Source organism: Sycon ciliatum, chromosome 2 (assembly GCF_964019385.1).
Source record: "Sycon ciliatum chromosome 2, ocSycCili1.1, whole genome shotgun sequence".
Lineage (NCBI taxonomy): Eukaryota > Metazoa > Porifera > Calcarea > Leucosolenida > Sycettidae > Sycon > Sycon ciliatum.
This window is the reverse complement of record NC_088644.1, coordinates 50,236,933-50,264,710: the sequence shown is the minus strand read 5'-3', so window position 1 is coordinate 50,264,710 and position 27,778 is coordinate 50,236,933. Positions and strand designations below refer to the sequence as shown.

At 46.7% G+C, this 27,778-nt stretch overlaps 1 protein-coding gene across 1 annotated transcript; it reads left to right on the top strand.

Annotated features, from left to right (window-relative positions):
- LOC135810354 (serine/arginine repetitive matrix protein 1-like) lies at window positions 1-27,438 on the top strand. The gene is made up of 11 exons (XM_065323846.1): window positions 1-781; window positions 5,088-5,133; window positions 9,013-11,040; window positions 13,515-13,620; window positions 14,429-14,509; window positions 15,949-16,049; window positions 16,556-16,625; window positions 22,694-22,741; window positions 23,130-23,177; window positions 23,583-23,675; window positions 26,322-27,438. The coding sequence occupies exons 1-11, from the start codon at window positions 578-580 to the stop codon at window positions 26,455-26,457; spliced, it is 2,961 nt and encodes a 986-aa protein (XP_065179918.1). The 5' UTR covers window positions 1-577; the 3' UTR covers window positions 26,458-27,438.
- The last annotated feature ends 340 nt before the right edge of the window (window positions 27,439-27,778 follow it).

The window sequence follows — 27,778 nt, the reverse complement described above, 5'->3', positions numbered from 1 at the left end:
TAAATCTACTTGTGACATAGATTTGCTCAGTTCTCTCTTGTCCTCGTTACTTGTTCCGCCTGGTCACCTTGTTCTCTGTCCAGACTTCGTTGTGACTGTACTGTCTGAATTCGTGTGCGTCGACGACAGTAGACAAAACATGATTGTCCTCAACCGGAGGGCTCGTCGTCCACAATGTTTATGCTTTTGACTATGTGTGCCGGTAGCCAGAGGAAAGACCTGACCAGCGTGCGGAGTGCATGAATGTACGGCGACCCAGTCTCTTTCCAGTAACTCAACCGGGTGTCCATGACAAAATAGCGGAGACGGAGGGACACCAGAACTTGGAAGTGGTCATTGCGAGTGTGTACCGATGAGAAAGAATTATCAGTAACTCACCGTTCCGTGCTGCGCTGGGCAGCTTTCCAGTGGTACATTCGGCTCTTCGCGACTGGAAACGCACCGCTACGAAGTGTCGTACCTTACTTTCGCGTCTTGTTTCCGTCAACTATCGAAGAATGCAACTGTGCTGCTACTGGCGTTAATACCTGATACAGCTGTAGGGTAGACAGAGGGGGACAAAACTTATTCCAGACAAATGGCCACCGCTGGAGGGAATTTTGGCCGCGGACAGCAGCAGCCAGTCCGTGGAGGAGGTGGACGGGCACATGACGGTGGCGATGGTGGTGGGCGGCAGCCGGCGGCTGGAGACGGTCGACAACATGAGTTGACTGATCGTCAGCCACGGCCAGCACCAAGGCGAGGAGGTCAAGCAGTCCAAGCAAGCGGTTCCCAGCGACCGGTAAGCGAATGATTGCTGTGTGGGGGCTTGCCTCGTGGTGATGCTCCGGCAGTTCGTTTGTAGCGAGGCCGGTGAAAGGAGGTCTTCACGCTCTGATAGCACGACGCATTAGCAACAATTGAGCGTTTGCGCACAACAAAAATTCTTAGCACCGTAGGGAATATTTTCACGAAAACAGCTAACGAATATTGGTAAACGCAAGTGTGAACTCTTTCGTAGTAGGTCGACGCGCGGCGCATGCGCGGGTACGAAGAGTCAAGACAGGGGAGTCATAAGAATCAGTTTTTTAGTTCTCCACGTTGCGAAATACTTGTCGTATATCTGCCTTGTTTCGGTCACGTTTTGACGGATCTTCGTAACAACTTTCGTTATTTGAACTTTGAGGATTGAAACGAATTTTTGTTGTGCGCAACCTCTCTAATACTGTCAATATACAAATTTTCGGCAGCTATTTAATTTTGGCTATATTCGGCACCGACCCAAAACGCCTAAATTAAAACGCCGATGAAATTTTTCACAGCATCTGTCGCACTATACCATGCCCTCTACCCCACGCCGAGAATAAATCGCCGCCGAAATGTCAAAACCGTGAAGTGCCGAAATTTTGCATTGCCGAAATTTTGTATATTTACAGTAGTCGAATTTTCGGTTCGGTTTTACGCATGTCAAAACGAAACATAGTGAAAATCGAATGGAAAAGCAATTCAGGCATGCAGGAAACAATTTTCGACTAGAGTAAGTTCATTTTGAGCTTGAGAAATAAACCTTTTGAGATATGCTATGGTTGTGGACATTTCACTCGAAAATTCGACTTGCTAATGCTCCTAACCACTACAAGTGTTTGACTTTTCTAAGTGCTTGGGGCTGCAGGGCCACCGCTTTGTGGCCGCTTGACTTCTCATAAGGATAATAATTGCATTCGCGGGGTCCGGGTCGGCATCGCTTGAATGTTCAGAAACAAACAAACTAGCCTTCGTATCTGCAGGCCGCCACTACTGATGCCTGTTCACCTTAGTGGCGAAAGCAGACCTCACAAATGAGTCAGTGGAGAGGAGGTTAGTCTCTCAACCAATCAGGCGTGCAACGGCCCATAACCCTGTAAACTGCATCCTTGTTATCCTCACTCTGAGCTGTGAGTACCCAGTTGACCGTGGGTGTCAGCGCAGGTCACTAGGCGTAAAAAGTCTTTTCACACGCTCCCTGCTACCAGCGCGGGTCTCGAACTCCGGACCTCATGATTCTCAGGCAGGCCTGCAAACCAATCAGCCATATCCGTTGACATCCCAGCGGATTTCCCTATCCACTACAGTACTGAGGAGTTGAGGAGTTTAGGGTTTACCGGGTGTTGGCGGCCGTCGTGAGTTCCCTTCGGGAACGGACACGATAACTTGCGTTTTTTTTTTTTTTTTTTTACTGAGGAGAAGCAGTAGCACAGTGGCTTCACAAGGTGGGCGGCCGAAAATAACTTTCAAAGTCTCCGCTGTTTCTGTCGAACGTTCCGAAACCTCCAGTTTCCCCACATTCTGTCCTAAATTTCGTTTTTGGTCGAGGTCTGTCACCCCGAACGTTCAGAAAAAAACTTTAGTTTGGTGCAAACTTTAGTGATTTCGTGCCCCCTAACGAATATAGGGAAAGTTAATTCCAAACGAAAATTTGTACTTGTACAGAACTCGTACTGTCGCGGACATGGAAATCCGATTGAATGACCGGGGCCGGCGCACTCAGTGACTTCGGAAGGTTGCATGAAGTGCGACATGTTGATCCAATGTGACCAGCGCTGCAGCGCATAAACAAATGTGGCTACCGTACGCATACTCACGGCTGCATGGCCAGCGCCCTGCGGCCGCTTGACCTCTGACCGGATTTTCATGTCCACGACGGTAGTTGTCAAAAATTTGTATTGTATTTATTTAAAAGGATTCTCCAAAAGCAAATGGATGCTTATCACGGAAGTCTCCCACATAAATATCGCAAGAAAAATGGGGAAATGGGGGAGAGGAGAGTGGAAGATGAAGCATGGGAAGAAGGGAAACAAGTACCTAAATATCGAGGTATAAAAGCAGGAAAGAAATCGACGAGGGAAGAAATCACCTCAGCAGATAATAGCGGGACATTTAGATGAAAAAAAAACCAGCAAGGATTAATTTCAAGGAAAAAAAATTTCTCAAACGGAAAAGTTCGGAATTCCAGTCAGAGAATATCTATGCTGTGAGTAATGAGCCTTTAGAGCAATGCGAAAATTGACAGAGGACTGAACGCAGCGGATGTGTTCTGGAAGTTTGTTCCATTCCACAGATAAACTGAAGAGAGGGGATTTAAGGAAATGGGCGCCAGAACGAGGTAAAACTATAGAGGACGGGTGACGACAACTAAGGGATAAATTGAATTTGAAACGAATTAGCAAAGACGGAAACTGGTAAAAGACATGATGAAAATACAGCAAGGACAGAATCTGACGACGCCACTTCAGGGATGACCAGTCACAAGTACGATTAAGAATCTGCTTCGGGGTTTCCCACTCAGGAGGGTGCCGGGTCTTACAAAGCAGATATGAACGAGCAGCAACGGCTTGCAGTCGGTCTAACGTAAGCGAATCTGAATGGGATACGGCGAATGACCAGACAGGGACTGCGTATTCTAACAGTGGTCGTACGTAACACTTGTAGAGCAAATTCACGGTTGAAGCAGAAAGGAAATGGGCCATATGGCGCAACAGAAAAACACGACTGCGAAACTTATGGGTGATAGATTTTATATGGTCAGAAAAATTTAGTGAAGGAGTGATAGTCACGCCGAGATGACAGTGGCTATCACCTTTCTGAATAGGCACACCGTTCATTGTCAAGGGGGATGACGGGCCGGGGGCTAATGCATGTTTTTGAAAGGGTAGGTGGACGCATTTACTGGTGTTAAACGTCATGGCAGTAGCTGATGACCATTGACAACACTTATCAATGTCAGTCTGGAGCAATGCATGATGGATAGGAAGTGAGGTGTTTGCTGGAGAAACAAGAATTAAATTAGAGTCATCAGCAAAAAGGGATAGGGTACTAGAAGCAGGGGCATCAGGAAAGGAGTTGATGCACAGGTTAAAAAGAAGCGGGCCGAGATGGGAACCTTGGGGTACGCCAGCGGTGATGGGCAAAGGGTCAGAAAGAGTTTGGCCAATGCGAACGCAAATACTACGATCACTGATGAAGTCCTTCACCCAAGAACAGGCAGAAAGAGAACACCAACCTGAAACAGATTGAATAACTAAATGATGACTAACTCTGTCAAAGGCCTTAGAAAAATCAAGGAACAGCTGGTCACAAGAAGACTTAGAGTCAAATGCACGCGAAACAATTGAGGTAAGCTGTACCAATTGGTCAACTGTTGACCTCTTTCGACAAAAGCCAAACTGGCTGGAACTGATAATTTTATGGCTCTCAACAAACGAGTAAAACTGACGGCTAATCATAGACTCATACAATTTGGCAACTGCATTTAACAGCGATATAGGACGGTAATTGACTGGGTGAGAAGGATTACCTTTTCCCTTGAACACAGGTACAACAACGGCAGATTTCCACTCCCTGGGCTGAGTACTGGACAGCAAGCAGCGGTTGAAAAGGGCGGAAAGAGACTGTGACGTGACCTCAGCTGTTTCACGGAGGATGCGATTGTTCAGCAGTCCAGCGGTTTTACGTTGAATGGGAAGTCTGGATAGCGTGTCAAATACGGACTGCACAGAGAATGGTTGTATGGAGAACTTCACAGTGGACGTGGGTGTTAAAATACCAGCTGAGTGCAGGTCAGGTGTTAGCAGTGGCGCCTGGCTGTAGCTCGCAAACACTTTGGCTAGGAGATTCGTCTTTTCCGTATTATTCGTGGCTGGGTATGCAAATAAAATGCCAGCTTTGGATGCTGTTCATGCACAAGAAGATGAAGTGGATTGCATTATGGAGTTACTTGTACAAATGCAGTGAAATCCAGCCTCATGAACAAAGTAGCTGCGGGCGCTACGCAGCCCTAGCACTACCCACACTGTTCCGTGCACTCGAACGCGGTGCTACTTTCTTCATCAGGTTGGATTTCACTGGTCAGAATGGCAGTTCAAATGTTGGGCACTCCCCTCCCCGATTTGAATGACTGGTCAGTCCCAGATTTTGATTCTTTCTGCTTCTGCGTGTGTGTGTGTGTGTGTGTGTGTGTGTGTGTTTGCGTGTATGTGTGTATGTGTGTGTGTGCATGTGTGTGTGTGTGTGTGCATGTATGTGTGCTTGTGCGTGTGTGAACATTTGTACTTGTGCCCACTGTACGCCAGCGTACAAGTAATGCATTAGCGGCAATGCATCGGACCCTGGGTCATAGTGAGTGTCCTATGTTAGCATTTACACTATGTACTGTGCAGGACGGGCAGAAGCAGTTTTTGATTGGGCGTTACAGTCAGCCACCTTAGATACAATTCACTTGTTGGGAAAGGGTGGCTCCGCTGAGCTCGGCTGAGAAGGACGTTGGCGGATGTACATGCATGAGACTTTCAGCTCGTGCTTGTCTTGGTTGCGCTCATCTTCCCCTCCTATGTTATCATGTAACGTAGAACCTTCAAGTTGGAAGGATGGTGGAGTGCACATCCAAGATGTGCTACACCTGATAGCCAATTAGTTGTAGAGCGTCAGTACCGTCTTTCAGTGTCGTTCAATGTTATCGCATGAGCTGATTGTTTAGTAACTGGTGGTGTTAGTGGACACTATAGTGTAACTTGTAGTTCCTTAGTCCTTTTCTTTTCTATAAAAGTAAATTTTTGTGTCTTTTTCCGAAGGGAGCTAACGACTGCCGCTAACACCTGGTAGCCCAATGGCAGATGCAGCTCCTAACGGTGGGGGTGTGGGGGTGAAGGGGATACTGTCAATCCGGAAAGTCTAACGTTTTAACGACCAATTATTTTTCGCTATAGGAAAAACACGTTCTCGCTAGATGTCTGTGTAAAGATGCGCATACAGATGGTTGGCCAGGTAGCCATCGTTAAACTTTCTGCACGTTATCATGCCAAAATTACAAAAACGTTAACTTATTGGTCGTTAGACTTTCTGGTTTTACAGTAAGTCTCACAGCTACTGGCACAAGTCCCGAGAACTCCATTTGCCGCAATGGGTTGAAAGCACTGATTTTTTGGAGACCCCGATGCTTTACTAACATTCCCCTTTAAAGACTTGGACTGAGTAGCGATATCGGCGGTACAGTCGACCTACCCTTATAACGATATTTGCGTCAGACCAAGAGATATTATAAAGGTAATATTGTTATAGGGGTAACTGGTTCATTTCATACACATACGTCGTAATGCATGGATTTTGTTCATTTTTTACACTCTTCATAGCATAAGAACTGGTGTACATGCACATTATGTACACAGCACGGTGCCCACTGGTGCCCCCTTTGCGTTTCGTCATTTCCCAGTAACTTATCAAGTGAAGCTTTCCCTGCTAGATATTGCCATAAAATGGAAAATGTTGATTAGACAGTCCATTTTATATCGCTATACGGGTAACCTCTTGACACCCTTGAGTGTCATGGTCAAGAGATCACGCTGGAGGCTGTTTGGCCACATCCTGCGGATGGCAGATGAATCCCAGCTGTGATGGCTATGTTCGCGTACTTCGCCAATCAGCAACAGCAATGCTGTAGGGGTAGACCGCGGACGACCCTGCCGCAGGCATTGGTGGGAGATCTGCGCCAAGCCAATGCCGGATTGCTCGGGAACCTACACGCTCTGCAGAGCCTGCGAGCCATTGGCCATGACCGACCCGCATGGCGAGATCTATGTATGAAGATCTGTTCATCGTGATATTCCGACAGATCCTGAAACAGTCCAACTCAGGAAATAGCACTATTATTATCACTCAGGCTGCAATATTCAATGACATATAGACATATTCATAAATGACATATCTTCAATACCCATGAGCTACATTGTATATGATAATTATTATATCATATCATCGTTCTAGCTCAATTTTTTTCCCCTGTCATAGTCCTGTTTATCATGTTCAGCATAAGCGAAGTTGTGGATCATGCTTGCATGGTTGACTCCAACGCGTACATGCAAGTAATAATAATAATAATAATAATAATAATAATACGGGTAATATCGTTATAGCAATATTGTTATAGAGGTAAGGCATTTTACACACAAGTCAACGGATGGATTTTGTTTGGCAGAAACATAATTATCGTTATAAAGGTGATATTAGATATCCTTAGCTAAAAAACGCTAACGTAAACGCAAACCTTTCCGTACTTCGGATCGTTCCAGCTGACTTTTCCCTTAGCACAATGTTTGTTATAGTTGAAACGAAGTAGTCGTAACAACCATGGCGATATGAATTTTCGTGGAAACAGGTGCGGTAAATTCAAATTTTGAACCAGGGATTAGATTGCTGTCGTTCCGAAAGAATACCTTGGCAAGGTATTTTACTCTGGAATAGCAAAAGTACGGCGAAAATGAGTTTTCGCTGTTCCCAGGTGCTTGGAAAACCTCTCCTAAACCCCGCACCGAAGACTGTGAGGGTTCTCCAGCTCCAGCACCTCTGGGAGAGGCCGATGAATTTCTTCCTCAGGAGTGCCGTGGAACTGGTTCTTTATTTCCCATATGGGATAGAGGGTGAAAGGCACGAAGCAGAGGACGCAGACATTGTCAACTGAAAGGCAAAACTCGCCAAAAAAGCTAAATGTCACAAGAGGAAGCAATCTCGACTCTCATCTCGATCTGCACGTGCTTTTTATCTCCCGCCAGTTTCAAAACAATGCAAGTTTTTGCATTTTTTTTCAGAATTACCATGACGAACATCGGCCCGTTATTTTGAGCTCTGTAACGTTTATCCGTTACCCGATAACGTATTTAGTCGCGGCTGGGAGTGAGTACTGTAAAGCTTAGTGTTATCACAGTTTTGCTAAGGATGTCTATTGTTATAGAGGTTATCGTTATAAGGGTAGGTCGACTTTATTCGTAGATGAAGTTAGTTGGACCCGAGTCCTTTTTTGTCTGGTACATGCTCTCAGTATGGTTTATACCTTGAGTACGAGGGGTATACCGGCGAATTTTCCCACGAGTGCATCAGCACGGGGGAAAAAATGAGGGAGAACGGTATACACAGAGTATGAGTGGTACTATCCATGTATCTCATATACTGTCCTAAAAAACTGTTAGATGTTGACCAACACTAATGGTCCCATATTTAGGGCGCGTTTGAATTGTCAATCTTTGACTTTTCGAGGAGTTTCGTTTTTCTGAAGAGATGGCCTTATTGGCCTATTCGAAAAAAAACGAAGCTCCTCGAAACTCCTCGAAAATGTACATATGCATATGCGTACTCCTTGTCGGTTTTATGCCATTTTGTTGCACTCGCTGACTTTATAAGAACCGGTTACGTTGGTGGACATTTATTAACTCGTAACATTTGTCCTTCTCATTTTGTTACCATAACAGTAGAACAAGAAGCAGATATGGACTAAAATTGCGGGCTAAAACAATATTGCTCTACACCGACTCAGAATGGCCGCTGATTGACTTAAATTGCCCAAATCGTATCGTACCACGGAGCATGGGATAAAGCAAGATCACGCAATAAGTAGACTTTACAACTCTGCTTGTTTTGGTTGTACGAGGCATGCACTGCGAATCCGTGGTCGTGAGCTCGGCACGGCTTCACTGAACCTGCACTACGATTATGGCATTGACCCATTAAAAGCTACAGAAGCGGGAGAAAAAGCTTTGAAGTTTCGTTTTGAAAGCGGCAAAGCACCAACTTGTGATGAAGGACGTCATCAGGCGCATGGCTTAAGGGTACTTTGTACGCCACGCGTCAAAGGTTCTGAAAAGGTGATAACAGCAAAATATTCCGCTGTGGACCAGACTAGTTGCTCAGTTGCACACTCGTGTTCATGTACTCTTGACTCAACTACGGTCGCGTTCGGTGAAATCGGACCCAGAGTGCATCTTTGGCGCCCTCCACTTTCACGGCCCTGGAGACTCTGGAAAAAGGCACAAATACAGCTGTGCGTACCCATATGCACAAGTGCGGTGATCTACTCTGAACTGGTCCAGCGCGTCAGTTTTGCATTTCGGGTCGGATTTCAGCGAGCGCACCTGAAATCGAGCAGCTGTTGGGCGATGGCTTGGGGGTTCAGGTTAGGGGCGGATGTCCACCTACTGCACAACCTACTGCGCATTTCCATTCTTCCTGCAGCAACCCCTGGACCGCCACCAACCGAAGGTCCAGCTCGTGCTCAATACCTGAGAGGCGCTGGCACACCCAGACGACGCGAAGTGAACCCGGCGGCATCTTCACACCAGGAAAGGAGCAGTATTGCCCCACTGCCGGAAGTAGCAGCTTCGTCAGATTCGGCAGACAAACGCCCCCTGGTGTTCCTCTTCGATGGGACGGCCATTGGCCCGAACACTACGCGCTCCTCTGCTGTTGTCGGCACTGACGACTTTGATCCGTATCAAACGACGCATTCGACCAGCTACAAGCCACCTCCACACCCACAACCACCTGCCGGTCCCCCTCCAAGCTATCAGCACTTTAACCGGCCGAATCGTAACCTACTGTCCATAAGGTCAACTTCCAATCAGCTGCTGCCCACGGCAGTGGAAGCCCGCTCAAGGCGTCAAGGCCCACTCGGCAGCCAAGAGAGACCGCCACCAGGCCAGGACCAGCGTGCATTCCACACGCTCGCATCCACGGACACGTCAGTGTTCCTTGCCGACAGCGAACAGAGCAGGGTGCAAGAAGAGGCCGTCGCATCAGCCCAGCCAGCAGCTGCGGCCAGTCGAGGTATGTTCCAAACTCCCGTTCAACCTGGATATCATGCTGTGCATCCCGTCGTGGCAGAACACCATGACTTAGCACTACCAACGGGACGCACCCCGATCGTGTACGACGCCCTAGTGGAACCGCACAATCCAAATCGAGCTGCGGCAGCACCCATGGACGAGTTCAGCGCCATAGGCGATCCTGAGGATGCACTAAATCACCGGACGCGGCGGCTAAGGCGCATTGCGCAGCAACCTGACGCCGCCGGGCACTCCAGTGCAGGGTACGATCATTCGGGGAATCAACCGGCTACCATGGCAACCAATCCACCCAAGGGTAATCCCCCACGTGCTCCAAGGCAGGGAGAAGGTTCCACGCGTATCCGGCCAGCACGAAGAGACTCCCTTGCTACTATGGCAACCAATCCACCCAGGGGTAATCCCCCACGTGCTCCAAGGCGCGGAGAAGGTTCCGTGAGCATCCAGCCAGCACAGAGAAGCACCGAGCAGAGTACACTGCCAGCCATACCGGGCACTGCAGCAAGACAAGCACAGCCGGCGCAGATCACATGTAGTGTGTCTGACCTTCCACTAGGAAATAATCCCATACGCACCACGGTGATCAATCGAAACACAGCCATACGCGACGCATCTCTCCAAGAAGCCAGCAGTCGTGGCATGGGTGCAGCGAGCACCGTATCATCCCTGCCTACGGGTGCAGCAAGCCAGCCTAACAGACCCTGCGTGGCTGGCGCTGCACAAGCAGGCGAGTCGACGTTCCCGAGACTAACTGGAGGGCGGGCGGCCGGGAGAGGAACTACGCAGGAATCTCGCTCACTTCTGCCAGCTGTAGGGTCCACTTCCATCGTCACAACCACCACCGCCACCACCGCTCCGTCCCAAGAGACGGTGATACCTGCCCCTCCTCCAGGCCTTCCCCCACCAGGCAACTACAGGCCTCGAAGGGGCCAGCTGACCCTTGCTATGTTGGGCGACCCGAAAGAGAGGGCTCGAGCATACACCAGATATAGCAGAAGTAAGCTTACTGGCGGCAGCAACAGGCCACCGCAGCATCCGGGCACTGTGGAACAGAAACATGAATCTCAGGCACAAGGGACTTTGCAGAGGCATGCGTCCACGGTTGGAGCAGCGTCCAGCGGTGTGGCAACGATGCGTTCCCTTGCGGATACGCTTGCAGCCCAAGGCACGACGACGCAATACCAATCGCGACCACAGGCTGCACGCCAGCGAGACACATTGCCACCGCAGCACACGGCCAGCGATAGCACGCAGCCTAGAACGTCTTCCGACCAAGAACCATCACCAGGAGCAGCAGCAGCAGCAGCGGGCACGCCTAGTGCAGCGGCAGCAGCAGAAGCCACTGCGGCCACCACATCGTCAGTAAACAACGTTGACGTGCGGTCAATGCAGAGCTACCAGTTGGTAACCCAACAAGAAGGTAAGGTGTCTAAAGGTTAAATGATCGGTAAGAGTAGTCACATACGGGTTGAATCCTGATAATTAGAATATGGCTTAATTCGAACATACGGCTTATTTAGAAGTTTTTCCAGGACCGGTTTCTGTCAATACGATTCCCACATACAAAATTCTGATAATTCGAACCTCGAACCGGACATGTCCGGTTAATTCGAAGTTCCACGGATTCCACCACACATACATAGAAAATGTGTGGGATTTGTGCTGATAATTCGAAGTTAGCAAAGTGTAATTCGAAGTTCACTGTACACTGTACTAGTCAGTTCAGTTTGCATGAGCAGGCTGTGCTGTTAAGTTCAGTATCCATGAAATCTGTGTCTAAGGTCCATAGCGCAACTCTGCGTGACCATCGGAGCATTTTGACATACATATTGTGTTGTGGGTTCATGATTGGATAATTAGAATGTCCGGATAATTAGAAGTTTTTTCCGGGCATTTGGAGGTTCGAATTATCAGGATTCCACCTGTATTGGGAGAAACCTGATCATAGCCTGAGATATGTAGAGTACAGCGCATATGTGGACTGAACTGCTGCATCTCCAGCCAGCTACGGCGCATTTCAAAAGTATTCACAGGGACCTTCAAAATACAGGTAGACTCCCTCTAATTCGAATACGGTGTAATTCGAACATTCCGTGTAGTTCGAACTTTTTCGTCGTACCGATCTTCTGCAAGTCACTTCAAGTCAAAATCGAATGCATAATTCGAAGTACGAAAAGTGCGCCGGTTGGATAATTCGAACCCAGTCTTCGTACAGAAGAGCTGTTTACAGTACATTGGCTATGTCCTTTGAACGGTTATTTCGAAGTGAGATTGAGTTGCTATCCTTGTAATTCGAAGTTCATTCTTTTCTCCTTCTCTAGCCAAGAGTAGCTCAAAAATCGATCGACGGTCCGCTGCAGGATCGACTATAGCGTTCAAGAAACCCACCTTCTCTCGAAATTTGGTTCAAGCCCGTGCGAGGCAAATTGCAAAGGTTTGATTGAAGACGACTTCTTCCAGGTGGCTGACTCTCTTCGCGGATCTCAATGGCCTTTCTTACCGCGCCAGCTCGTGCGCGGAGATGTTGGCGCACAACAACACTATTGTCGTAAATATTGTCTATGCCTTTGCTCCACTTCCGTTCTTCAGAACGACAAGCTGCTGTCCAACGGCCTTTCATGACGCGGATTAGGCAGCGCAGTTCTTTTCCGTTGAAATTGTTTCAGGAAAGTTGCAGTGACTGACAACTTCTTCACTAGAAGATGAAGATAATGTCAAAATGATTTTGTGTCGATCCAGTTTTTTGATGATCCGTTATACATGACCGCGTACCGGTACGACCACCTATGTTTCGTTGATGCAAATAAAAATGTGCAAAAAATATTCAGCATGCGATTTCAAGCATTTTGACATACATATCAGTGCATGGGGCTGCATTTGGATAATTAGAAGTTCCGGATAATTCGAAGTTAAGGCCTGGCAATTTGAGGTTCGAATTAAAGGGAGTCTACCTGTAATACAAATTTTGGTTTGAGCTTTTTGAGGATTTTGTTTCTGGATTTGCTCCAGCAATTCCGTCCCCCGAAGTGAGACCCGAAGTCTATACTTTTTGAAATGGACTGTAGCTGTTGCCACTTTTATTGTTCTATGCATTGGAGCTCAGAGTGCAAGGTTACAGGTGCGAGTATTCCTGTCCGCTACCTGTCGAAGTCGTGAGCCGCTTTTAAAGACTACCCTGGATCATTGAATACTGTAAAAGCCATTATTCTAACGAGGCGCATATATATAACGATTTCCCAAAATTGACTAGTTTACGTGTACCAAAGGTAACGATTCTCACTCATTCTCAACGCTCAATAGGACAGTATATGTATCGATTTCTGTATAACGATTTCTATTCTAACGACAGATTTCTCCTCGTTACCTGGTTAGAGTTAGCACTTCGTTATATATATATATATATATGGCTTTTACAGTATATCACATGTCGCAACATGTGTACGCTCGTCAGCAAGTCCGTACGTGATTGCGGTGGCAAGGCACTGGCTGGAATGATTCTAGCACTTTCACTCCCGTTGAACGCCGGAGATGTGCACCCTCTGGAGGTGTGGCATTATGATGGGCTGTTGGCAACATCGAATCTGAAGCTCTTCCTGTGCATCGTCAGGACTCAAGAACTGTGTGTGTGTATGTGTGCGTGCGTGCGCGCGCGCGCGCGCGTGTGTGTGTGTGTGTGTGTGTGTGCGTGTGTGCGCGCGTGTGCACGGGTGGGTGTGCGTGCGCGTGTGCGCATGTGCGTGTGCGCATGTGCGTGTGTGTGTAAGTGTGTGTGTGTGTGCGCGCGCATGTGTGTGCACATGTCGATGAATGTGGGTGCGTGCATTTATCCGTATGAATGTTTGTGTATACGACTATACGTACCCGGTTTTCACTGTGCTCTAATCAACTCACTAGGCAAGGTCACCGTAAAGAGTATCCGTGACAAAAGGCGGGAACTGCGCCAAGTCAAGTCACCGTTCACAACAAGGCTTCCAAAGCTACCACAGGACACGGTATTAAAGTGAGTGATTTTGTTAGTAAGTGATTTTGTTCTCCTCCAGCTAGGCTAGTGAAGGATATAATTTTCTTTAGTGATAGGTTTTCATTTGACCCGACGAGACCACACGACGCTTGCGGACCACAGCACGAATAGTTCACCAGCCACACTCCACGAAAGCAAGTATTATTACACCTGACAAGTCTTGTTTCGATCCATAAAGATGACGGGGAACTCTTGAGAGGAGAAGCAGTTGTTGGATGAAGGGGTTAAGCTGAATAATGCTATTTAAATTTATAGAGAAGATACCGGCACAAAAACCTATTACTACTATTTGACGGACCTATGGAAGATGGCAACAAAAAAACAAAAAAATTCTTTGCAAGAATTTGAACTGAAGAATTGAGATGCCGTTTGCGTCATTTTCCTGGACTTTGCTTTCAAGCGTACCAGATCTGTGAGTTGACCCAGTTACTTCTTTCAAAGTGGTGGGAAAACTCGCATTAAGATCTGTGCATGCGAATTTAGAGCGACATTACCTGTGACTCGACTTTCAGGGCATCGTCCGATGGAGCACTTCGGCCATTCCCTATTACTTTTTGTTCATTCCAGTAGGAGAAAGGAAAAGGAAAAAAATGTTACGAGTTATGACAAACTGTCCACCAGCGTAACCAGATCTTATACAGTCAACAAGTGCGACAAAATGGCACAAAACTGACAAGGAGTACTGAGACTTTTCCTTTCTTGATCATAATAATATATTGGCTCACCTTCCGAGTTCAAGTTTGCACACCTAATTCCAGTAGGAATGCATTTTACATGTTTCATGCAGTCGATCTCCACTGCCAACACAGGACAAGGATCCATCGCCACACTCTACACGAGGCTCGGGCTCCGAGAAGGATGAGCAACGGTAGGGAAGTCTATGATATGCTTGCACCCCTCGTCCAGAAGCATAGGATGATTATTACAGTTGCTCTGCAATGCCGTGTTGCACATTTTGCAGCTGCAGATGGACGTGCGAGTCGTCACCAGAACCGATATATCGTGACTCTACCGCCATTGTTGTGCAGCCATTTTATGCGGCTGTGCTACAACATGATATGTGTACTTATCATACGTATAAAAAGGTTGTGCTTGCACTCTGAAGCGTGGCACATTCATTTTGAAAAGAGGCGGTCAAAAAGTGAAGGAGGGCGCCGCGCCCCGCTATGTCACCTTGGCGAGAGCCCTGGTTCCCTTCGTGAGAGAAATCTTCAAAACGGTTGTGCCATGAAGTTTGATTTATACTTCATTATGGGAGCACTTTATGGGAACACTTTGGCCAACAATTGCAGGATGGGCCGGACACATCCATCTCAAGTAACTTGCACAAGAGGTACACAAGAGGAAGTAAATAGGGCTGTTGTTTTGTTGTTACTCAGAGTTTCATGGCAAAAACCAATCATCAGACAACAAGTAACTTGTTAACATAATTATAATATAGTCTAGAGTTATGCAGCCATTAGACAAGGTCGTGTACTGCTCTTTGACCGTATGCTGCTCTTGAACTTTGATTGGAGTTCAGGAATTCGAGGAAGACACAGCAGCTGGTTGAGGATGGCGATCATCAGGATCGACTGAATTGACATTTCGGAATGCCATTATTGCACATGTAGTGCGAAGAACATGTACAATAACCCATGTACAATAAAGCCGATTTGAAATGTCGATTCAGTTGGTCTCTTTGATCGCTGTCTTCACGTTGTTGACGCCCCGCCGCTTGTTTAAACACAACAGCTGGTTGTTGGTTCTTTGTGCATGCTTGCGGTTGCTATGTTGTATGTCTACTGCATTCTTCACATTGACAACACAATGTCAACAGAAACCATACGGGATTGGACCTTGCGCATGGGAAATTCCCCATCTCTGTTTTTCCCCATGGATGCAGTGAATGGGATTTAAAGTCCTCTTGATGGCCTAAACTACTCATCTCTGACCGCTTCAGGAGCTGCATACTGTACACGCAGAAAAATTTCTTCGGTCAATAATTTCGTCCAACTCAAAAGAAACGGAGTTCGTCCGGTTGTAAATTTCGTGGATCATAAGAGTGTACCTGTATTGAAAAGCTGGAAAAATTGACATTAGTCCGGCATTAAATTTAGTCCAAAGGTTCCTTGGACGAAAAAGATGAAATTAAATGCCAGCGAATAATTCTGCTTATACAGCATGCACCTTGAAATGCACCCTGATCCGAGAGGGTGGTGGCATTCCTGCAGATACAGAAAACTCCGTCTAACTGTGTCCCAGTTGGTTTAGCGACCAACCCTAACTCGTGAATTGTTTTCTTTCTACACCTCTGGCGTCGTTCAGGACTTCGGACCATTCCATGGCCGACCTCTTGGCGATGGAAGATGGCAAGGCTTGGTCACTGACCACTCAAGGCAAATTGACAGACCAACGTCACCAGCAAGGTATGGTGTTCGCATGCAACCACCACACACATGTTTTCATCTCTCAACCATGTGCTTGTCTGTTCCTGTAGTATAACTAAAACCAATACGTAGTAGGAGGAAACAAATTAGCACACGGCGAGACATTAATCATCTTGTACTGCTTTGAGAAGCGCAGTTTTTAAGCGACCAAACCCGCGGTGCAAGCAAAAGCAGTCGTTCAAGCCAGGTTGTCTTTAGGATCAGGTCCCACAGTGTCTGCGTAGAACTGTCGGTGCAGGGAAAGGCGATCGTTAAGAGCGGGTTGTCGTTAAACCCAGAGGTCGCTTACACCGGGTTTGACTGTAATGGTAGAAAAGTCCTCATCAGCTTTACAACTGGTCTCGTCTCTTCGTGTGCTGATAACTAAAATCACTTTCGATGTGGACGAAGTGGACCTATCGGTCGACTTCAACGCGAAAATGCACGTACTGATAATGGCTGTGTGCTTTTACTTCCATTGTTCCCTGTGTCAACATGCACTGCAGAGGCGAAAGCAAGACAGAGGAATGAGATGGTACAAAGGAACAAGATGAGACCAAAGCACCAAAAGAAGGAGTAAGATTTTTCTGAGCGGTTTTGTAGTGCGTTCGAACACGGGGTCCGTGATGAAATCTTTGCTTCTGCCCTCATCGCACATCTCAACTGTTCATTTTAGCACTGGGGATGAGCACGAACTGTTTGGATTGACGTGTCATGTGACCTTGGGTTGTGAGCGTGAATGTGTCTGTTATGGTGCAGTGGCAGATGCAGTTGCTTTCCAATCGAGAGGTTGTTGGCTCAATTCCCAACGAATATAGTTGCACACGTCTTTCTTCTCCTTCTCATTTTCGTAGCTCTTCTTTCATCCTCCTGGGTTGCAACCAACAGCCAGTGCCTGTCGGAGTTTGTGGTGTGTATGTGTATGTGTCAAAAAGGAATAGCCAGGAATCGCATGTCATCATCTACATTGAAAATCAACATATTTTGCGAATCGACCTTTTTTCAGCATCATTTTTCAACGAGGACGAAGCAAAGTCGGCCGAACAAAGACTAGAGGAAGAGAATAATCCTGTCCACTTCACCATCACGATACTGACATAAGTACGAGACGGAACAACTGAAAAATCCACGAGGAAACTGTACAATCACCGCCAAGCTGACTTTGGTCTAAAATAATTTTATTGCCATCAAATTGTACGAAGACCACTCAAAAATCAGCTACAGACGTAGCTTTGTAGCTCTATACTCTTTTTTCAAGGCACGGAAGTCGTTTGTCCACTTTCAAACCGGGAACAAGACATACTAGTGGTCCTTTTCAGCTGCTCCACGAGCAGAGGTAATGTTCACCAAGGGCCGCAGAGAAGCATCCATTCCGGCCAACCAGGTCACGCCTCGCAAAGATACACCTAGGATTCCCTGTAACAAGGCCATGCCTGTTGGGACTCCCCTAGTCAAATAATAAAATCTACTATTACTAAGGAAGGGTTTGCTCCCCACACTGGAGCTCGCGATATTCCGCCAACTTTACTTGACACTTGACTGACTCACGACTGCCATCCAGAGCACACGAGAAGTCCATCGAACCTTCGACTCCGCAAACCTGCAAGAAAGCACCACTCCCTGCTCAATACACAGTGTTTCAGGTAGGGGTGAAACGAGTGCCAGAATTGAGGACTCAAGTACTCTTTGAAAAAAACGAGCGAGTATTCGAGCGAGTATGAGTATTTTACTGACAACATAAAACAATGTACTGCACCCACTCTCGTAACACCGAACGTACTAAACCTGATACACATGCAGTCTTGCATGCAGCCTAGTGCAACATAATATAGTATAAACTGGTATCTTTTGCTGGTACGTCAGCGGAATAGCGCGAGCTCCGGTGTAGGGAGCAAACCCTTTCTTACAAATCATCGCCGAAGTCGCAACCACTACTTCGTAAGTAGGGACAAGCAACAAATTTTCACGCTCGCACGGGTTATCAGTACCGGTCAGAGGAACATGATGTTGAAGAGTCCTCACCGGCCAGTACATAATTTTTGACTCGTAATGTTCGTACCAATACAAGGTGAATTTAGTGCGTAACTTGGTGGATCGAACATGGATGCAGTGAATGGGATTTTCGGTCTTTGACCACATGCTGGTGAGCTGATCTACTCACCTCCCACCGCTTTAGGAGCTGCATCTGCGCCTTGATCCTTGAAGGGTGGTGGCGTTCCTACGGATGCGGAAAACTCGGCCTCTATATAGAGAAACCGAGTCTCACGCGAACCGTGAAATTTTTGGTGGATCGAGCAAAGCGTATTTGCCCCTCTTCCAAACTAGCTGAGGAACTGGACTTCCTAAAATCAGTTTTTCTAAAGAACGGATATCCCGACGATCTCTTGAAGGAACTCATGAGCAAAAGGCTGCATAAAAAGGAAATACGTTTTGGCCCGGACAAATGTCCCACATATCTATCTCTCCCTTGGAAATGTAACCTCTCATTATCCATGAGTCGCGTGGTCCGGAAAATTGTACAACAAACGTACTACGCGGTACATTTTGTACCCGTTTTCACAACGGTACGTGCGTTCATGGTGAGGAAGGATGTCCTACCAACCCAACTCGCATCTAAATTGGTATACCAATTTGAGTGCCGACAATGCGGTAGTCGGTACGTTGGTAGGACTCTTCAACATCTGAACGCACGTATCAAGTAGCACGTCCCACTGCACATGCTAACTGGCTCGGCACGGGCACTGCGGCCCAAACGCGGCAGGCCACCTAAGAACCCTCGGTCACAGCCATCGTTAGCACAATTGCCGTCGTTGGCAATAGTGCCTCCATTACCCGTATCGAGAGCCGTGGAGATGGATAATGTGCACATTGTCACCACAACACAATGTACGATAACAACACAAGAAAGTACACCACAACAACATCCAGCTCCAGACCAAAGAGGACGCTGTGATGAGCTGATGCCACCATCGCCGCCGTTGCCTCCCCCAGAACCGCCACCTGCATCTGTCATCGGCAGTGCTGGGGCTGAGTCTATGGTGTCGGTGGCACGGGCAAATATGGATGAGGTAAGCACTGAACATGAACAAGGAGAAAGAAGGCTGAAGGGAACGGAATTCAACAGAGAAAACAACACGATCAACATTCAAAGACCTAGACGATCAACGGCCAATTATTCAATGAATTATTACAGTTCTGGATGTCAAGCACCGGCGAAGACACTGGGAACAGAAGTTTTAACAACAACAGGAACAACAACAATAACAACAACAACAACAACAACAACAATGGTAACGAATTACCATCAAGATCAAAGGAGGTGTCAACGAACAGAGGCTAAGCAACATGAAGCGAGCCTGGGACCGATCGGTGTGGATGAGGAGAATGACACAGTGGACCACACTGAAGACGAGTTGGAAGATGAGACGGAGGACGAGGTTGCGGTCGGTGGAGACGAGGAATCGGATGGTGATTCATTGCGCGAAATCACGCGACACCTGTACATTTTCGATCTGCGGGATGAAGATGACGACGTCCATGCATCAGGTATCAGGGGGTAGTAAGATACTGGTATATTACTACTCCACGCCTCAAATCGTGCTGTCAAGCGTATGCGGGGGAGTGTAGCATGCCATCCCTTACACTTTCCAGCTCAGGGTTACCCTCGCTACCAATGGACGAAATTTCAGGGTCACAGCTTGCGCAACGGCTTTGTCCTGTGCGAATGGCCACTCGACATACTCAGCACAAATTTTCTATTGCATGCATGCACAAAATGTTCAACTTTTGTATTTTTGGCGACTTTACCACCGTCGTGGAGGCTGGTTGGTGAGGAGCAGGTAGCCATCCCTTGTGGAATCAAACACATTGTTCCACAGTGTGGCTGATTCCGCAAGAGGCAGGTCCATACGAGGAACATTCGCTTTGTCTTTTGCCATCGAAGTAAGTCACTTTTCTTGTTCTCAGTGTTTTTTACGTTCAACGTTTCTGAGATTTTTGAATTATTCACTTTTCATTCTTTCATACTTTATTTCTTCATGTTCACTGCCTCACTTGCCTTCTGATCTGGAGAATGTGACGGAGGTGACTGTTGGTTACTGCCTGGTATAACGGTTGTCGTGCTGTTGCTGTATTTCCGTCCTGCTCGCGACGTTGTAGATCACAAACAATTTGAAATCACATGAATTGTACTTACCGTCGTGCGTGCGGTATTAGGAAACACTGTGCAGATAAGATCGTCGCAATGTATCTATATGTGTGTCTGGTCATCCTGTGCCACGCAAGAACTCCAACCAGACGCATTTTCCCTCGGCCCTGTTGATCGATTGTCCACTCGTCTTTCCTTAGAACGATCGATAAAAAAAAGTCGAGCTCGAGGACTTTTTGCAAAAAAACGGCTGAAAAAAGGAAGAAAAAAGGGTGCTCAGAATGAGATTCGAGTACACAACCATGGTCCCAGCAGTTTATGTGGATGTCGCTCATAGATGCGCGATTTCGCGCAATGGTGATCGTACGAAGTCTGCCGTTTTTCTTCATCTGTTGTCTCGCCCTTAGTGTCTGCAGGTGTATGATGATTTTAGTTTTTCTGTTCTTTGTCGTGCACGGTACGCTAGTCAGTTGAAACTACTTGAGGCTGTTTGTATTCGTTTGCATAAGCCTGATCTTTGTAAGCAGAAGAAACATGTAGTTGCGTTAAGATTGTTTTCGTAGGTGCACAGCATGATTGTTTGTCTCACTACACAGTTCTAGCATTGCAATTAGTTCCTCGCCCCTGTTGGACTTAGCTCTCACTTCACTTCTATTGTCTCACCTTCCCTCATTCTATTTTAGCACTTTGTTTTGTTCCCGTAACACAATCATTATAGAATGTATATTAATCATTGATTCAGCATGGTTTCTCTTCAGTCTCGGCTTTCCACTGATGATTGTGACAAGAAAATCGATTTTGGTAAACCTTCATGACTTTGTTGTAGTGTGGCGATGACAGTACAATTTGTCCTCTTTATTGCTATTATAAAATTGTTGTCTCCGCATCGATTATTTACAATAATTACTGTTATTATTTGCCATGGGGACCCCGTAAGTCCACATAACTGGCAGGGCAGGGTTGGTCCTTTTTCTTTTTCTTTTCTTTTTCATTATTATTTGCCATACAATCATGTCAAGATAATACCACGTTTGTGAACTGCCCCAAAACCTTTTTTTTACTACTTCCTGCATGACTGCTCTCATGTACTCATGTACTCAGTCTCAGGCCGCAGGTTTACTTGTATTATTAGCTGTTTAGCCGGAATGGATGCTGATCTGCAGCCCTTGTTGAACATTACCTGTGCTCATGGATAGGCATTTCCCAAATCGGCCCGGATTTTTCCGCCTAATCCGCTTTTCGATCGGCCAAGAAAATGTCCAAATTCGGCCATATTAGAGAGGTTAAGTTGCACGTTTTTTGCCCTTTTTCAAAACGCGGTGCAAATCTCACGTTACGTGTAATTTTTAGAGGTTAAATTACACGTGCGACGTGACGTGAAATATTGCTTGGCAGGATTCGGGTTTAGTTCGCACAAATGTCAATCTTCCAACAAACTCGATAAAACTCCGGAAACTCACACAAATTCGGTCGGGATAACCAAGCGAAACTTCCAAAAACCCACGTCATGAACTTACGTGCGGGACAGTCAACTCGCGTAAAACACGTTAAATTTTACGTGAGTTTTTTCACTTTTTGACGTAAAAGTTCACGGACGTAAGAACTTTACGTGAAACTTAACCTCTCTATTATGAGCCCCAGAGTCCGAATTCGGCTCAAAGCAGTACTTGAAGTAGTTACCTGTCCCAATACAGATTTACTTTTGCTTGCTCGCTGAAGAGGCACTAAACATCCTTTTTCGGCGAATTCAGCGCGAAATTTGCCAATCCCGTGCAATTATCGGCGATTTCTTGACAGCCATTGATTTCGGCGTCCTTTCCTGCTCACCGTTTTCGGAAATGCCTAAAGTAGCAGTCACCTTTCGCAGATAATGGCTACAGAAATTGTGTTTGTATTCTGTTGAGGCAACAAAACATCGATTTTTGGCGAAAAATTGCTTATCCGGCGAAAAGATCGGTGATTTCTTCAAAACCACTGTTTTCGGCGAATTTTTGGCCGGCCGATTTGGTAAATGCCTACTCGTGGAGCAGCTGAAAATGACCGTTAGTATGTCTTGTTCCTGGTTTGAAAGTGGACAAACGACTTTCGTGCCTTTCAAAAAGAGTAGAGGGCGAAAATAATACGTCTGTAGCTTATTTTTGAGTGCCTCTCGTACATTTTTTATGGTAATAGAAACTCTCAGACCAAAGTCAGCGCGGCGGTGAGTGAACGGTTTCCTTGTGGATTTTCTAGTTAAGTCGTCTCGTAGCTACATTGTATATCAGTATCGTGATGATGAAGTGGACAGGATGATTCTCCTCCTCTAGGCTTCGTTCGGCCGACTTTACTTTGTCCTGGTTGAAAAGAGATGGTGAAAAAAGTTGACTCGCAAAATATAATGATTTTCAACTTACATGATTTACATGCGCTTGCTAGCTATGATGTCGGTTGCCTGTGTGCATACGTATCCATGCCATGCCTGAATGTTTTAAATGTGTTGTGCTTGAACCGGCCATAGTTCCAGCGGATCAAGCGACACCTCAGTCCATCCATCTGGCAGAAAGAAGTGAGTCTCGCAAAGCCAAGTGAAAATTCTGTTTGCCCCTGCGTTTTCTCCTGTATGTTCGCTTCGTTTTCGGGGTGTGAGTGTGTGCGCACGTGTGTGTATTTGTGTGTGTATGTGTACACCTGTGTGTGTGTTCACATGCTTGTGTGTGTGTTCACATGTGTGCGTGGGTGTGGGTGGGTGGGTGTATGTGTGCGTGCATGCTTGGGTGCGTGCATGTGTGTGTATCCGCAGTGGGCTAGCTACCCCTCGGATGTCTCGGAAATGCAGGTCTTTGGTATTGACGGTACTGAAGTATGTACCAGACACTTCCACAGATAATTCTTATTTGAGCTGTTGCAAATCTACATCACTTATCTACTGTGAATTGTTCTATGTCAACATGCAGACCGGATGCACCTCGTAGAAAACCACCAGCAAAGAAACTTGCAAACAGGTACAGCAGTGCTTCTTTTTTTAGTTGTTTTGTTTTCTTGTTGAGGCGTTTATTGTAATATCACCACAGCCTCTGTTTTGGACCTCTGTTCTGATATCACCGGGGTCTGTTCTGATGTCACCAGGGTCTGTTCTGATGTCACTAGGATCTGTTGTGATGTCACCAGCCTCTGTTGTGATGTCACCAGGGTCTGTTCTGATGTCACCAGCCTCTGCTATGGCATCGTCAGCCTCCGCTGTGATGACACCAGGGTTTGTTGTGATGTCACCACTCTGATGAACCTTGCGTATGATGTCACCATTGTCTGTTGTGAGGTCACCATGCTAATTTGCAATGTGATTATGATGCAAGTGAATCTCTGATAATCACCCAATGCTCTATTTATAATTTTATATGGTGTTTCAGACCAGTGAGGGACACTGCACATAAGCGGAAAGTCCTTTTCCCAAAGATTACTCAGCCACCTAAGAAGGCCTGGACTCAGCAGTCAGAAAAACAGTAAGGGATTTTGCTTCTCTCTCTCTCCCTGTGTGTGTGTGTGTGTGTGTGTGTGTGTGTGTATGTGTGTGTGTGTGTCTCTCTCTCTGTCTCTCTCTCTCTCTCCATCTCCATCTCTCTCTCCCTTTGCGTCTCTCTCTCTCTGTCTGTCTGTCTGTCTGTCTGTCTGTCTCTCTTTCTCTCTTTCTCTCTCTCCCTCTGTCTCTCTATCTCTCTCTCTCTCTCTCTCTCTCTCTCTCTCTCTCTCTCTCTCTCTCTCTCTCTCTCTCTCTCTCTCTCTCTCTCTCTCTCTCTCTCTCTCTCTCTCTCTCTCTCTCTCTCTCTCTCTCTCTCTCTCTCTCTCTCTCTCTCTCTCTCTCTCTCTCTCTCTCTCTCTCTCTCTCTCTCTCTCTCTCTCTCTCTCTCTCTCTCTCTCTCTCTCTCTCTGTCTGTCTGTCTGTCTGTCTGTCTGTCTGTCTGTCTGTCTGTCTGTCTGTCTGTCTGTCTGTCTGTCTGTCTCTCTCTCTCTCTCTCTCTCTCTCTCTCTCTCTCTCTCTCTCTCTCTCTCTCTCTCTGTTGTGTTTTTTGTGTCCCTCTCCCTCTTTACATTCCTTTATTTATACTGTATATATTACATTCAACTAATACGCTCACATGCGCACAAACACACACACACACACACACGTGCATGCACACATACACAAACACATACACACACACAAACACACACCAACAGCCACAAGCACATACTTCCTTCGGAAACAAAAAAACTTCGTGACTTTTTCACTAATTTCCGCTGCTGTTCTGTCGATCTCTATGTGGCTCTGTCGGCCTAAAACACCAACAGATGACATATCCAAACTGTAGAAAGGCATGATTCTCATTCTGGTAAGCCGACAATCATCACAAGGCGAAGGTGTCATGCCGTAAACCGAGCGCAGCGGCGATGTTTTGTACTATTGTCCACCAGCACATTGCCAACAAAAGCACTGGGCTCACTGCTCGGCGTTGCTAGTCATTGCCAACAAAAGCACTGGGCTCACTGCTCGGCGTTGCTAGTCATTGCCAACAAAAGCACTGGGCTCACTGCTCGGCATTGCTAGTCATTGCCAACAAAAGCACTGGGCTCACTGCTCGGCGTTGCTAGTTTTTGGTTCAGAAAAGGAAGAGCAGGACAATAGCACTGAGGAGCAAGAAGAGTGTGAAAGGCATAGCATCTAGCATTTTGAAATCCGTGTCATCCCCAAAAACACCAGCCAAAGTGCGAACAGGTCGGCAAGATGTCAAAGCTCCGATTGCAAAGACGTGCAACTCGTCACTTCGCGCAGCGCAGCAAAGCTAAAAAGTTCAAAATCGAAGTCGTCGTTCACTGGAAGATCTTTGCCTTTTTCAGCAGCGTCCACTCCGATGTCGCCTTGGTAGCATAGGAGGACAGGCGAGACCTCCTCGCAGCAGTCGGGACGTGATGGTACGACTACAACACAAGAGAAATGCAAAGTTTTTGGCTCTACCTCTATCAGTACGCGTCATTCCGGGGCATTCTCGAGAGCCAAGTCGGTACCAGAGTATCAGCAGGACCCCACCACCCCGGTCTCCACCTGTAAGGCACGGGTGTAAATCACGTACTAGTAACAGCAAAGATGACAAGGACGCTGAGAAGCTGCTCCGTGACATGAGAGAACGCGACTGCCACTTGGTTGGTTCCAGCCGTGATGAATCAAGCGATGGCGACGCAGACTGAGAGTCTATTCCCATCAATCGATCCTGTAGATAATGTGCACATGTCCATTGAGCATGTAGAAGTGTTTCTCTTCCATTAAAAAACACTTTTGTTGAGGACAGTAATCCCTTGAAGAGTCATGTGAAAAATTCACTACATCTTGTTTCCGGAGGAAGCACACACACGCACACACACACACACACACATACACACACGCATACACACACAGGCACACACATATGCCCCTGCACACACACACACACACACACACACACACACACACACACACACACACACACACACACACACACGCACGCACACATGCCCGAAGAGCGGACCGCCGAAGAACGGCCAGGCTTGAATTTTACCAATTTTTAAGAACGGTGTAGCCTGGATGTTTTGCAGATAAGAACGCGAACCGTAATGTACACTATACTGGACACTCAGACGAATAACTCTGCACAGATGTACATGTAAGACTATACCATGGAATAAGAACGAAACTGCTGTGTTCGCTAATAATAGGAATGGGCTAGGCTAGAACCCTGACTCCCAGTTCTTCGGCGCCTGACAGTGCTGTACCAACCCAGAGTGTGCAAACCCCACATACCCCGCTGTTCCACAGAATTTCAAGTTGACCTCATTCTTTATGACGCGATGGTCTTCAGACGAGTGATTTACGATGTTTGCACAGGGTTTAAACGTATTGCACGTGTTTCCTTGCACAATGTCAAGCCAGACTTGTCCACGGCACATGTCCAGGATACGTCAACTCATTATACGTATATTGCATCATGAGAATGACGTCAACTTGAAATTCTGTCCGGACAGGACCCAAGTGGAGTTGTCCACTCATGGGGGTTATGAACTCGTTGTACCACCTGTTCTTATTTAGTGTTCTCCTGTTTGTCCTGGTTGTTTTCACATGCCTCTTGGTGATGCCTCAGCTCGAAACACCGGCTTGTTCTGCCCAACATTCACGCAGCGAAAGACAGCAGCACCGGAAGCAGCCTCAGCAGCGGCCACTCCAGCGTGCACACATCCACGCATGGCAACACCGGAAGCAGCAGTAGTGGCTTTTAAAGTGGAGCGAAAATGTGTAGCTCCTAGCGTTGGAAATTGAGTGGCTAGCGGCGGAAATTCCCAGACTATTGGTAAACTGGTGCATACAACAGCAAATGAAGAACTTTACTTAAAGATATCTGGAGGAGAGGTAAATGCCGTGGGTAGAAGTTGCTCCCCATCTTTCAAGCGCGTGCGTATTCTCTATGGACAGCCTCGCGTGGTCCTAGCTTTCATACTATGCTTTTCCTTCTACGTCTGCATGCGACACACTACCGACGTGTGCAGTGCAGTGGGCGTTGCAAAGGTCACTGAGAATGTCACCTAAGCAGTCTTGTACCTGTTTTTCGTTTATATGGCCAGACATCTAGACTAGCGTAGATCAGCGATGCTGCAGTCGACAGCCGACGGCCGTGTGTGAAATTGAACATGTGGTACTGCTTGTAGTGACATGCAGAACCTGATCTAGCATTCTATAGTCGTTTCTCGAATGACTCTTCATAGTACATGTTACACTCAAAAGTCAATAAATTATCATTTTTGCCACTAGGCTTGCTTCCTTTTATGGGAGTGAGTTGTGTCATCGATAACCATCTATTTGACACGTCTCGCCAGAGGTACAGGCACAAACTTGCAGACTGTTATTGGACATATTGAAATTGAAATGTGTCGTTCGCTGAGCGGCGCTCATTTCACTGTCGTGTATCCCTCTCAGCAACTGCGTGAATGCGCGTTCCTATCTAGAGCGCGCTGCCATGACAATCACCCAGTCCAACGTTACACCTATCATTACGAGTAGTCTTGACACGCTTTATCGAGGAGTTGCTGATCCAGACCTTTTTCTCCATCCAACTTGTTGGACAGACCTATCTGGTTTATTGGTAATGTTTCAAGTTTGCACGCTCACTTCTTTTTTGTTTTGTTTCCTCTTCCCCTGTCATTTTAGAAATTGTCGCTAACGGCTTAACTATCAACATGTAATGAGAAATATTGTACACTGTTCTCTTTGACTTTAAGCTGTGGGGTTCCAAGTAACAAAACACTATTACAGGTAGTAGGTAACACGAGTACATGTACATTAAGCAGAGTGTGCAACTCAGGATGTTACCTTTGGCAGCATAATCCGAGCAGTACGTCATTTCTGACGGCATGGTAAGCCACCTGCCTGGCGAAAAGTTACGCAACCGATTGCGATGGTGGATGTCATTTTGTTTGTGCAGATTTCGTTTTTTTAAAGTACAGACAGCCTGGTGAATTTACTTGTCAGCGAATGTGCACAAGTTCAGTCATCGTGTACTCAGTCACCACAAAGCCGTAAAACAAGACGTCTAAAATCATTCAA

Excerpts from the sequence above, each read along its gene's own strand:
- LOC135810354 (XM_065323846.1), top strand. The coding sequence starts at position 578 with ATGGCCACCGCTGGAGGGAATTTTGGCCGCGGACAGCAGCAGCCAGTC. Across the intron at positions 11,041-13,514 it reads GTTGGTAACCCAACAAGAAG|GCAAGGTCACCGTAAAGAGT; the intron begins GTAAGGTGTCTA and ends TCAACTCACTAG. Across the intron at positions 22,742-23,129 it reads CATCCATCTGGCAGAAAGAA|ACCGGATGCACCTCGTAGAA; the intron begins GTGAGTCTCGCA and ends GTCAACATGCAG.